Here is a 14,045-nt window from a genome sequence, read left to right as displayed (position 1 = left end):
GTTTACAAATAAAGTTTTGTTTTTTTTTCCATTCTTCAATTGAACCACAAGTCTTCCCCTTCTTTCCCCTTCCACAATTAATACTTGTTCCTACAAAAGACATGCATCCCCTATCCACAGGATAGGGGATACATGTGGGATCGCTGGGACGCCCAGCGATAAGGAGAACAGGGGACCGAAAGACCCTCGAAGTTCTCCATGACAGACCTCGGACTTCCGGGGTCTGTCTGCAGCTCCATAGAAATGAATTGTGCATTGGTCGCGCTTGTGCGCATGCGTGACCAGCGCTACTTTCATTTTTATTGAACTGCGCAGACTCTGGAAGTCCGAGGTTTGTCATGGAGAACTTCGGGGGACTTTCGGTCCCCTGTTCTCCTTATCGCTGCCAGCGATCACACATGTATCCCCTATTCTGTGGATAGGGGATGCATGTCTTTTGTAGGACAAACTATAGGCCATTTTTTTTTTGGGGGGGGGGGGGGTTGGGGACTGCATGGCGTTACCTACAGAGGGGGTTTAGGGCTGTATGGCGTTATCTCAAGGGGGGTTTGGGGCTGTATGACGTTATCTACAGGGGGAGGGCTGTATGGCGTTATCTACAGGGGGGCTGTCTGGCATTATCTACAGGGGAGGGCTGTATGCCGTTATCTACAGGGGGAGGGCTGTATGCCATTATCTACAGGGGGAGGGCTGTATGGCGTTATCTACAGGGGAGGGCTGTATGGCGTTATCTACAGGGGAGGGCTGTATGGCGTTATCTACAGGGGGGTTTTATGGCGTTAGTAGAGGGCTGTATGACGTTATCTACAGGGGAGGGCTGTATGGCGTTATCTACAAGGGGAGGGCTGTATGGCGTTATCTACAAGGGGGCTGTATGAAGTTATCTACAGGGGGCTGTATGATGTTATCTACAAGGGGCTGTATGGTGCTATCTATAGGGGGCGCTGTGTGGCGGAATCTATAGGGAGGCCCTATTTACAAGGGGGGGTTGTGTGATACCCAGTGGAGGGGGGCCTCAGTCAAAAGTTTGCTATGGGGCCCAGTCTTTCCTAGTTACGCCCCTGATCACTTCCATGGCTCCTTCTTCTTCTTTATGCTGAAGATAGTTTCTAATGACATTGGCTGTATGTTTGGGGTGGTTGTCCTGTTGCAGAATACATTTGGAGCTAATCAGATGCCTCCCTGATGGTATTACATGATGTATAAGTATCTGCCTGTATTTCATGAATAAGTCCCCAACTCCATTTGCTGAAATGCACTCCCAAACTTGCAAGGAACCTCCACCATGCTATACTCTTGCCTGCAGACACTCATTATTGTACTGCTATCCAGTCCTTCGGAGAAAAAACTTCCTTCTGTTACAGCCAAATATTTCACATTTTGAACGCATCAGTCCTGAGCACCTGCTGACATTTTTCTGCACACCAGTTCCTATATTTTCCTGCATAGATGAGTCGCTTGGCCTTGTTTCCATGTAGAAAGTATGGCTTTTTGGCTGCAATTCATCCATTAAGATCACTTCTAGCCAGATCTCTCCAAACAGTAGATTGGTGTACCTGAGTCCCACTGGTTTCTGACAGTTCTGAGCTGATGGTACTGCTGAAAATCTTCCGATTTAGAAGATAAGTAAGCATGACGTGTCTAAGATCTGCTGCACTAAGTTTCCTTGGCTGACCTATGGTCCTCAACGTTGCCCGTTTCTTTGGGCTTCTTCAAAAGAGCTTGAACAGCACATCTTGAAACCCTAGTCTGCTTCGAAATCTTTGCCTGGGAGAGAACTTGCTTATGTAGTATAACAACCTTGTATCTTGTTGCTGTGCTCAGTCTTGCCATAGTGGACCTGTGGCATGAAACTGCCTTCCACAACCTCACATTTGTCACAGAGTTTGGCAGTTCCTCACCCAGTTTTAAGCCTCTTACACAGCTGTTTCTGTGACAGTTAATGTCTGTGTTTCAACCCTCATATGAAAATGATGATTATTGTCACCTGTCTATAATCCTACAACATCCATAACTTTGTGCAAGTATACCTAGAATAATTGATGCTATTTTGAAGGCAAAAGCTGCTCACACCAAATATTGATTTGTTTTAGATTTCTCTTCTGTTCATTCACGTTGTATTTTGTTAATTGATAAAAAAAACAACTGTTAACACTTCTATTTTTTAAAGCGTTCTTTTGCAGCATTTTTTCACAACTTTTGCACAGTATTTTGTGTGTGTGTGTGTGTATATATCTATGTATATATATATATATATGTATATATATATATATATATATATATATATGAATATAAAGAAATATATATATATATATATATATGTGTGAAAAAAAATCAATATATACATATATATATATATATACAGTATATATATATAAAGTGCTCCTCGATTGCAATTGATTAACCCAACTCAAGTATATCAGGGTTCATGACCTTTAAAGGCATTGTCAGAGGACAGAGATTGTTGATATATTGCTAGGAATTGGCACCTATGTTCGATCGGTGGGAGTCCGACCGCTGTGATAGCTAGAACAATGTGGCAGTGGTGCAAGGAGAGTGTTGTGACACTTCGTCTCCTCAGCTGCATGGACGGCTATTATAGTTTTAGGGCATCCATGTGGCTGCTGAAAAATAACATGTTGGAAATTCTTTAGATCATCTCCTCGCCCTTTCTAGTGAAACAAAAGGTCAAGCGATGGTTTTCCCTTGTGACTATAGATTAATAATGTTTAATTTGACTCCTACTTTAATGAATTGATACTCAAAATATAGGTTATATCAAGATATTCAACAATTAATATGCATGGGTGATGGCGTAAGTAGGTGCTGAATTATCAGACATTTTAGATTTTGGAACCCTCATATATATATATATTTATTTTTAGCTTTCCTTCTGAAGGTTTTCTCCCCGTACAGGTAAATTATATATATATATATATATATATATATATATAATCATTTACTTGTACGGGGAGAAAACCTTCAGAAGGAAAGCTAAAAATAAATGCTAACTGAATCTGCTACTACAGCATATATTTTTCTTTTTAATCAGAGAAATTCCCTAATTCGTTCTGGAAGTATTTGCCGAATTATCAGATTTGCTGGATTATGCCTTGCCTTAAGGAATTTCAATGGTTATAAATATAGAATTGCTTATAGGTTCTCACTCTCCCACAATTCATGTGGTGTGTGATAAAAAATTGTTTGAAAGTGGAGTTTTTAGTATATTATATGCAGAACCGGCTGTCATATAGTCTGACATGTAGTGAGATGTCAAGATGTGATATTTAAGGTGATAATGTATTATGATAAGGGGATGATGAAGTAAGATTTAAGCTTTATCTTTACTTTATTATTCATTGCAATTGTCAAGTTGTCAACAGAGCTGTGCTATAAAATCTGGACTTCTATTTATGTGGACTGATGTATGATAAGAAAAAAAAAGAAACGTAAAATCAAGGCATGAGCAGAAAATAAATGAATGCATAAAACGAGCTTGAAAAGATAATAGAGGAGCCAGGACATTTTTGTGACACAAAGGTTAAAGAGTGTGGACTGTAGCAGAAGTGATTTATATACAGAGATTAGCTGTAAAAACAAGTCCAGTGACTCTAGAAGGTGTGCTATGCCGATATGACTGCACCATGTGAATTCACCCCGAGTCTATATGTGACACACTTATGTTGAATGTGGCCATTTTCTTAAATATATTTATTAGAATAATACATATAATGGCTGCTATTGAGATTACAGTATGTCCACGCTGACCAATAAATTACTTTACTCTATACAAAGTGGGTCACATTACACTTTACTCTTCTATGTTCAAGCAGAAAAATAACCCCTTAAAGTGGACCTGCCAGCGCCCGTTACATATCCTTTTTAGTAACTACTTGTAGTGCCCATGGTAAAACAATACTGGAGAACTTTTTCTTAGAACTCTGCGATGTGCCATTCCTGTATTATTCCTCATAAAAATGTATGAATAAATTGGGTGTCACTAGTTCAGGGGGTGTCCCTACACAGTCTGACACTGTCCAATTCTCACAGTTTCAGACTCCATAGGGAAACGCCCCCTTTAACAAAGAAAGTAATACCCAGTTGTCAATTTATTCATAAATCTCTAAGAGGCTTAATAGAGGAATGACAAATCACATTGGTCGTAGTTTTTCATGGGACCATTTATTGTACAATATAATGTACTGGGAAACTGGAAAAACATTTTTTTGTGGGATGGAATGGGACCCAGGGTGATTCCGCCATTGTTTTCTGGATTTCATTTTTACGGCGTTCGCTGTGCGGTCAATACGATTATGGCTATACTAAATTGATATTGTTTTTTCATGTTTTGCTATTTTTACAAGAGAAAACGAATTGTTTCAAATAAATTTGTTTTGTGTCGCCATAGCCTGAGGGCCATAACTTTTTATTTTTTTGTCGATTTCGCGATGTGAAAGCTTGTTTTTTGCGGGGCGAGCTGTAGCTTATATTGGTTTCATTTTGGGGTATATAAGACTTTTTGATCACTTTTTATTCCATTTTTTTTGTGAGACACAAAGTGACAAAAAAGCGCAATTTTTTGCTCCATTTACCCGGCCAGTTAAATAATTTTATATTGTAATATTTCTGACTTTGGCGGACGCGGCAATACTAAATAGTTGCCTTGAATAGTAAAAGACTGGTCCTCTTTGACTCTTTAATAGTTTTCAACATTATGGGGGGGAATCTATCAACAGGTTTACGCCACTTTAGTGGTATGAAAAAGTTGCACATTTTGAAGCACGCCTGTTTATGGAAAAATGTGTGACCTTTTTCACTTTTAGGCCGCTGTTGGCAGTTTTTTTTTTAAGTGGGCGTGGCTTAGCATAAGGAGGTGGCCCGACAATTTTACTATAATTTACCCCAGAAATTGGCGAAAATTATAGCTAAAACAACGCCAACTCATGGCTGCCGTAGATTTAAGTTTATGGCGCACGGTCAACCCTTAATAAATTTGACACATCTCTCTCCAGCGAGCTTCTTTCTTAGGCTTCATTCACATCAGCGTTGTGACGTTCCGTTGTTCTGCTTCGTCAGAGGAAGCAACAGTTCCATTGGACAAACCACGGGCAGCCGATGGAACCCATTGAAAGTTATAGGTTCTGTCGGCTTTCCGTCGATTGTCCGTGATTTTACCGGACACAATAGCTAAGCATGCTGCGTTATTATCTCCGGTAATCCCTGCCGGATCTACGACGGAGGCCCCTAACGGAGCCTCCAACACAGATGTGAACGAAGCCTAATTTTGGCATATAAAATGCCTGTTTTAGGTAATCTGGGTCTATGTATTTCTATAAGGTCCCGAAAAGCCCAGATTATTTGAACTCAGAGATGAGAGGCGTTGTTACAGGTGACTTGGAAAATCACCCAGTCAGTCATTATCATGAATAATTTAGTGTATAAGATATACACATATACAGTACATTTGCAGAGAAGGCAGCATATTTTCAATGTGGCTTTTAATTTTTGCAATGCATGTATTATTTCCCAGGCATATATATTTCTAGACTCTCTTGTGATAATTTCTACTGACAGATTTTTTTTTTCATAACGGGTGCTTTTCTTCTTCAAAATTGTCTTTCCTCAGTAAGTGAGCAGATGTTGGCTTAATCCTATCCTTTATCCTTAGAAAAAAAAAAAAGACACATATGTATATGGGAATCATCATGGTGTCATGGTGTACTTTGTAAGGTTTTTATGACTAGTTCTCTTATGTTATATTTAAAAAATAAGATGTTTTATTACTGTACTGCAATGACTTATATGCAACGATGGTATATTTTATAGTCCACCCAGAGGCGTAACTAGGAAACACTGGGCCCCATAGCAAACTTTTGACTGGGGCCCCCTCCCCTGGGTGCCACACATAGCCCACCCTTGTAGATAGTGCCCCCCTGTAAATAGTGCCATACAGCCCATTTCTGTAGACAGGGCTTTACAGCCTCCCCATACAATGCTATATAGCCCCCCCCCCCCCCCCTTGTAAACAGTGCTAGAATTTCAAGTATCACAAAAAGGGACAAACGATGCGGCGCGGAGCGGGAATTTTTTTTCTTTTAAGCCACGGGTCTAATCCAACCCAATCCCCGCCCATACATACCTGGTTCAGCCCACACAGTATCATGCTCCCATACTGGCCCCACACAGTATAATGCCACCATACAGTATAATGCCCACGCAGATGCTTCATACAGTATAATGCCCACACAGATGCCCCATAAAGTATAATGCCCACACAGATGGCCCATACAGTATAATGCCCACACAGATGGCCCCATATAGTATAATGCCCACACAGATGCCCCCATGCAGTACAATGCCAAAACAAATTCCCCCATACAGCATAATGTCCCATAGCTGCCGCCATACAGCATAATATCCCCATAGCTGCCCCCATAGTATAATTCTCCCCATAGCTGCCCCCACACAATAAAAGTCCTCCCATAGCTGCCCCCACACATTATAATGCTCTTCATAGCTGCCTCCACACAGTATAATGCCTCCCATAGCTGCCCCCATACAGTATAATGCCTCCCATAGCTGCCCCCCATAGATCGCCTACCCCTGTATATAGCCCCCCTGTAGATATAGCCCACCCCTGTATATAGTCCCCCTGTAGATATAGCCCACCCCTGTATATAGTATCCCACAAATAGCTCCCCCTATAGTGCTCCACAGAAATCCCACCCCTGTATATAGCAGCCTGTAGATATAGCCCACTACTGTATATAGTGCTCCACATATAGTCCACCCCTGTATATAGTGCTCCATAGATAGCCTACCCCTGTATATAGCCCCCCTGTAGATATAGCCCACCCCTGTATATAGTGCTCCATAGATCACCCACCCCTGTATATAGCTTCCCTGTAGATATAGCCCACCCCTGTATAAAATGCTCCAAATATAGTCCACCCCTGTATATAGTGCTCCACAGATAGCCCACCCCTGTATATAGCCCCCCTGTAGATATAGCCTACCCCTGTATATAGTGCTCCACATATAGTCCACCCCTGTATATAGTGCTCCACAGATAGCCAACCCCTGTATATAGCCCCCCTGTAGATATAGCCCACCCCTGTATATAGTGCTCCATAGATCACCCACCCCTGTATATAGGCCCCCTGTAGATATAGCCCACCCCTGTATATAGTGCTCCATAGATCACCCACCCCTGCATATAGCCCCCCTGTAGATATAGCCCACCCCTGTGTAAGGTGCTCCATAGATAGCCCACCCCAGTATATAGCCCCCCTGATAGGTAGATAAAGTCCCCCCGTGTAGATAAAGCCCCCCTGTAGATACAGCCACACACTTTTTTAATACAATAAAAAAAAAACTATTCAAACTCACCTTAATCCCGTTCCCACGCCGTCCGGCAGCAATGGAGACCTGCTCTTTTCTGCACAGGTCTCCTGGGGGTTGAACGAAGCATCTATGAAAGGCGCTGATTGGCTGAGCAGGATGACTTTGCCTGTCATTCAGCGCCTTTCAGCGAAGGAAGCGCGTCTCGTACAAAAGAGCTGAATGGACGGGCACGGAACGTACCCGGCCATTCATGCTTCTAATTGTACCTGTGTCCTATAGACACAGGTACAATTATAGTGCAGGAGGAGGTGGCGCTGGCGCCCCCCTCTAAGTTGTGCCTGGGGCACATGCCCCGCCTGCCACCCCTAGCTACGTCCCTCTATCTATCTATCTATCTATCTATCTATCAAGATAACCATATCTATTTATCTATCTATCTATCTATCTATCTATCTATCTATCTATCTATCTATCAATCTAGGTAATCATATCTATCTATCAATCTATCTATCTGTCATAATCCGTGTGTATGTGGACCCACTAGGCCGCACCGCCATAGCGGAGTAGCAGCTGGCCAAACAACAGTCCTAGTACAAGAGTACCTTAGATAGTCCAGACAGTAGCGGAGGCTTAGGCACAGATGGGCTTGCAGGCAGATGACACCTGATGGGGTGTGAGACAGCAGGCATGACAGGTGGCACAACACGACTCCAACACTCCAAGGCACAGGAACAACTATAGCACGTGATACAGGATACAGGTAGCAGGGCACGGGAACTACGGGAACAGGATAACACTAAGGGACCATTTGCTAAGGCTAACATGGGTAAACACAACAACGCTCAGGCAAGGAGTAAAGGGGCAGGACCCTTCTTATAGTCCAGGGTGATCATGTTAATGTTTATTTTCATGCTACGGGACACAGCAGAATGGAGCGGAAGTCAGCGCTGGCATCTCATAGGGAGGAGATGCTGGCCAGCGCTCACAGATCCATGGCTGCGGCCATCGGGGGGTAGGTAATCCCGACGGTCTGCGCCCGTGGATGCTACAGTATCCCCCCTCTTACGCCCCCTCCTCTTAGGACCAGAGCGAGAGAGGAACTTCTTAATGAGGGTAGGAGCATTAAGGTTCTCTTCTGGCTCCCAGGACCTCTTCAATGGGCCAAACCCCTTCCAGTCCACCAAATAAAAAGTTCTTCCTCCTACTTTTTTGAAGTCCAGGATCTCCTTAACCTCAAACACATCGGAAGAAACGCTGGGAGCAACTGCAGGGCTAGGCGTTTTTGTGTAGTGTTTCAGGACCACAGGTTTCAGGAGGGACACATGAAAGGAGTTGGGGATCTTGAGGTTAGGAGGCAGCCGAAGCTTGTACGAGACAGGGTTAATTTGCTGTAGGATCTCAATAGGTCCGAGGAACCTGGGAGCAAACCTGTACGAAGGTACCTTTTAGATGGATATTCCTTGAGGACAGCAAGACTTTGGTACCTGGAAGATACTGAGGCGGCTCTCTTCTTCTTGTATCCGCCTTTTGCTTCATGCGATCCACTGCCAGCAGAATAGAGGACCGGGTTTGCTGCCAGATCTGTAGAAAGTCCCCGAATGCAGAGTCAGCTGCGGGTACCTGGGACGTAGCTGAAACAGGAAGAGGAATTTGTGGATGTTGGCTGTAGACAAGGAAGAACGGTGTAGAAGCAGTGGACTCACCTGTGTGGTTGTTGTATGAGAACTCGGCCTAAGGAAGAAGCTGTACCCAGTCATCATGCTGCATGGAAATGAAGTGTCGTAGATAATTCTGCATGATTTGGTTAATCCTCTCGACTTGGCCATTGGACTGGTTATGGTAGGCTGAGGAAAAGTCCAAGTTCACATCTAGGAGTTTACAGAGGGCTCTCCAGAATTTCGAGGTAAACTGAAGCCCTTGATCGGACACGATATGAAGGGGCAGGCCATGTAAGCGGAAGATGTGCTGGATGAAGAGCTTTGCTAGTTGAGGAGCAGAAGGTAGGCCGGTCAGCGGGATAAAATGTGCCATCTTCGAGAACTGGTCCACCACCACCCAGACTGTATTGCATCCTGGTGAGGAAGAAAGGTCTGTGACAAAGTCCATTGCTATATGCTACCAGGGAGTGTTGGGCAGAGGCAGAGGTCGGAGCAGTCCGGCAGGCTTGGAGTGATCAACATTGTTGGAAGCACACAGTGCAGGAAGCGACAATGTCCACAACATCTTTGGGCAGCTTGGGCCACAAGAAATGACGAGCAATCAGATCTTGCGTCTTACGAACCCCCGCGTGCCCAGCCAGTTTGGAGCTGTGTCCCCAGCGAAGGATTCTCCTCCTGTCTGCCAACCGCACAAACGTCCTCCCCGAAGGGATGTCCCTAACTGGCAGAGGGTTAGCTGAAATAATGCAGGACGGGTCTATGATACATTCAGGGGACTCCACAGTGTCCTGTTTCAAATGACCTGGACAGGGCATCGGCCCTCACATTCTTGTCAGCAGGACGGTAGTGGAGCACAAATTGGAAACGGGTGAAGAACAGAGACCACCTCGCTTGACGGGGTTCAGCCACTGAACCGACTGGAGATATGTAACGTTCTTGTGGTCGATGTATATCAGAATAGGGTGAGCTGCGCCCTCTAGCAGATGTCTCCACTCCTCCAGAGCCAATTTCCTAGCCAGTAACTCCTGATCCCCAATAGAATAATTGCACTTTGTGGAGGAAAAAAGTCTCGAGTAATAGCCACCTATCCCTGCCTTTCCTTTGAGGCCTCTCTGGAACAGAATTGCACCTGCACCAACAGAGGAAGCGTCCACCTTCAACGAGAATTGTCGAGAGATGTCAGGATGATGGAGGATTTAGGCTGAGGTAAAGGCATTCTTGAGGCTATTGAATGCAGATTCTGCTTCTGGAGTCCACACCTTGGCGTTCACACCCTTCTTGGTAAAAGTAGAGATGGGAGCTGTGAGTGATGAGAAGTTTGGGATAAACTGCCGGTAGAATTTGGCGAATCCAAAAAAACTATGTATAGACCGCAGGCCCTGAGGATGTGGTCATTCCAGGACAGACTTTACTTTCTCAGGATCCATCTTGAGACCTTGATCCAAGATGATGTAACCCAGGAAGGGGAGAGAGTTTTTTTCAAAGACGCACTTCTCCAGTTTGGCATACAGACGATTCTCCCTTAAACGCAGTAGAACTTGATGACCATGCCTTCGATGAGTCGTCGGATATGGAGAGAAAATCAAAATATCATCGAGATAGACCACAACACAGACATAGAGAAAATTTCGGAAGATATCATTGACGAATTCCTGGAAGACCGCGGGAGCGTTACACAGACCAAAGGGCATCACCAGGTATTTGTAGTGCCCATCTCGAGTGTTAAACGCCGTCTTCTACTCGTCACCTTGACGGATTCGGATAAAATTGTAAGCCCCATGCAAGTCTAATTTGGAGAAAATCCTGGCTCCTCGTATGCGGTCATACAGTTTGGATATTAGTGGCAATGGGTATCTGTTCTTGACCGTGTTCTGGTTGAGACCACGGTAGTCAATGCAGGGTCGAAGAGATCTGTCTTCTTAACGAAGAAGAACCCGGCCCCGGAGGATTTTGTGTGAAACCCCTTTCTAGATTCTCCTTGATATAGGCCGACATGGACTGTGTATCTGGCAAGGAGAGAGGATATACCCATCCACGGGTGTAGGAGAAGCGCCAGGAATCAGTTCAAACGGACAGTCATAAGACCAGTGTGGAGGAAGAAACTCAGCTTCCTTTTTGCTGAAGTCGTCCGCAAATTGGGAAAGGTGAGTAGGTAATCCCACAAATGACTGAGGCAGAGGAGGCTGGACGGGATGGATCTGTAAGAGGCAGCGGTGGAGACATTTGGGACTTCTCCTCCTGAATTCCAGTCCAGGACTGGAGCATGCAACTGGAGCCAAGGCAGACCCAGCAGAACAGGATTGACGGCTTTAGGTAAAACAAGAAATGAAATCAGTTCGGTATGAAGAACTCCTACTTGGAGCTTCAGTGGCTTGGTCTCAGATACAACTCGATCGGGCAGGGGAAGTCCATTCACCGAGGCAACAGCCAGAGACGTCTCCAGAGGGACTGTGGGCAACTGGAGATGATCAACTAGGTCTTGTTGGATGAAGTTTGCTGCAGACCCTGAGTCCAGATAGGCAGACACTATGGTGACGGGAATGGACAGTTTCGAAGATAACTTTTTATTTAGCGCTGTTCCGCCTAGGGTTGTCTCTCCAACCAATCCTAGACATTGGAGTTTTTTTGGTTTCTGAGGGCACAAATGCAAAACATAGCCTCCGAGACTGCAATACAGACAAAGTCCCGAAGTGCAAGGACTAAAGGGGCAGGGCCCTTCTTATAGTCCAGGGTGATCATGGGCTAATTAATGATTATTTTCATTTCCTTTAAGGCCGGGAACGAGCGTGCGTGCGCACCCTACGGGACACAGCAGAACGGAGTGAGAGTGAGGACTGGTGTCTCCTAGGGAGGAGATATGAGCCAACACTCACAGATCCATGGCTGCGGCCATCAGGGGGGTTAGTAATCCTGACGGTCCGTGGCCGTGGACGGTACACTATCTATCTATCTATTTGTCTATCTCTCTATCTATCTTACTATCTATCTATCTAAGTAACCATATCTATCTATCTATCTATCTATCTATCTATCTATCTATCTATCTATCTATCTATCTATCTATCTATCTATCTATCTATCTATCTATTTGTCTATCTTTCATATAATTATCTGTGTTTGGCTATCTATCTATGAAACCATTGGGAATCTAAACAGGTGCTATATTTGACTTTATGAACAGTAATGTTTTCTGGGGAAAGAGGTTATATTTATATGTATTTTTCTGATCTCTTTTAAATAAGTATATAAGGACATTTCAAATAATCATCAATAATGGAACACAGCTAGATATATTGCATTATAACAACAAATGTGCAACAAATGTAAAAACAACAACAAATCTAACCTGACATAATGATAATACTATCCATACAAACATGGTTGCAGAATCAAATTTTTCAATTCATCGAAAGAATGAAGTGCTCCTTATCATAATCACAGAATAGCATACTTAAATGTGTATATGTATCATTAAACATGTCTTCTTTCCTTTTCTAGCTATCAACCGCCCACTGTGAACTTTATGTTTAGAAAGAATATGGATATTCTAAACACAACGGAATATAATTGCACAGAACAACTAACGAAAGGGATTACAAGCAGAATTCTTATTTCACTCACTCTGTCGATCTTGACATTGATGACAACTGCAATAAACTCTCTGGTAATTGCTGCAATCATTGTGACACGGAAGCTTCATCATCCTGCCAACTATTTGATATGCTCTCTGGCAGTGACGGATTTTCTGGTCGCTGTGTTGGTGATGCCTTTCAGTATTATGTATATTGTAAAGGAAACTTGGGTCATGGGTCAAGTGGTGTGTGACATATGGTTAAGCGTGGACATCACTTGTTGCACATGTTCAATACTGCATCTCTCAGCAATTGCATTGGATCGTTATAGAGCTATTACCAATGCTGTGGAGTATGCCAGAAAGCGAACAGCCCAACATGCTGCCATCATGATTGCCGTAGTGTGGATCCTTTCTATATTCATATCTATGCCACCATTGTTCTGGCGGCACCAAAGACAAAATCGTGACGATGAATGCATCATTAAACACGACCATATCATTTTTACTATTTATTCTACATTTGGAGCCTTTTATATCCCATTGGCATTAATACTTATCCTTTATTATAAAATTTATAGAGCTGCAAAATCCTTATATCACAAACGCAACATGAGTCGATGTGAGAAAGAACAAAATGGCCAAGTTCTTTTAGAAGCTTGTGGGAAAAGTTCTACCTTGTGTATAGCAGAGAAGTCTTTCTCAGACCACTCGACGGATTTCGACAGAATCCATATCACAATACGAAACCCAAGAGCAGAAAATAGGCATGAGAAAGCAATGAGGAAGCAAAAAATATCCAGCAATAGAGAACGTAAAGCTGCCACTACTTTAGGCTTAATCTTGGGTGCTTTTGTAATTTGTTGGCTTCCGTTCTTTGTTAAGGAAGTTATTGTGAATATTTGTGATGCATGTTATATCTCGGACGATATGTCCAATTTCCTCACGTGGCTTGGATACCTCAACTCCTTAATTAACCCTCTTATTTATACCATCTTCAATGAAGACTTTAAGAAAGCATTTCAGAAACTAATCCGCTGCAGACACTATCTATGAAAAATTATTACTTGAAATGTTTTTTTTTTTCTTTTTTGTAAACCTGTATTATGCTACAGAACAATTAAACTGAGCAGACCGATGGTTGACCATATTTTCTTATGAGACAGTTTCATCTAAATGCTAAAGTGATAAAATACCTTTACATTACCTGATATTATGCTGCATCATTTATTTGTTATTTACTGTAGCTGAACATTTGGTGGTGGCGAAATTTTCAAAGTAAAAATGTTAAAGTATAAAGGAAGCTAAAAAATAAAAAATGAAAAAAATATATATATTTTTTCCTTTATTCTATATTTGCCCCATTAAATCTTGTAAAATCATCAATACATTACATAATTCTATTATTTTTCTGTCACAGAAAAGATAGATAAAAGATATAAGATATATAACATTTATTTTCATTAAAAAAA

General features: G+C 42.9%; 1 protein-coding gene across 1 annotated transcript in view; it reads left to right on the top strand.

The window, feature by feature from the left end:
* The window catches only part of HTR1F (5-hydroxytryptamine receptor 1F), a 250,822-nt gene extending 237,057 nt beyond the window's left edge, over nt 1–13,765 (top strand). The window contains exon 3 of the mRNA XM_075850914.1: nt 12,501–13,765. Coding sequence (XP_075707029.1) covers nt 12,526–13,629 — 1,104 coding nt within the window. The 5' untranslated portion in view covers nt 12,501–12,525 and the 3' untranslated portion in view covers nt 13,630–13,765. The remainder of the gene's footprint in view (nt 1–12,500) is intronic.
* The last annotated feature ends 280 nt before the right edge of the window (nt 13,766–14,045 follow it).

This window comes from Rhinoderma darwinii, chromosome 2 (genome assembly GCF_050947455.1).
Source record: "Rhinoderma darwinii isolate aRhiDar2 chromosome 2, aRhiDar2.hap1, whole genome shotgun sequence".
Taxonomy (NCBI): Eukaryota; Metazoa; Chordata; class Amphibia; order Anura; family Rhinodermatidae; genus Rhinoderma; species Rhinoderma darwinii.
The sequence above is the reverse complement of the archived record's forward strand: the minus strand, read 5'-3'. Positions and strand labels throughout refer to the sequence as shown.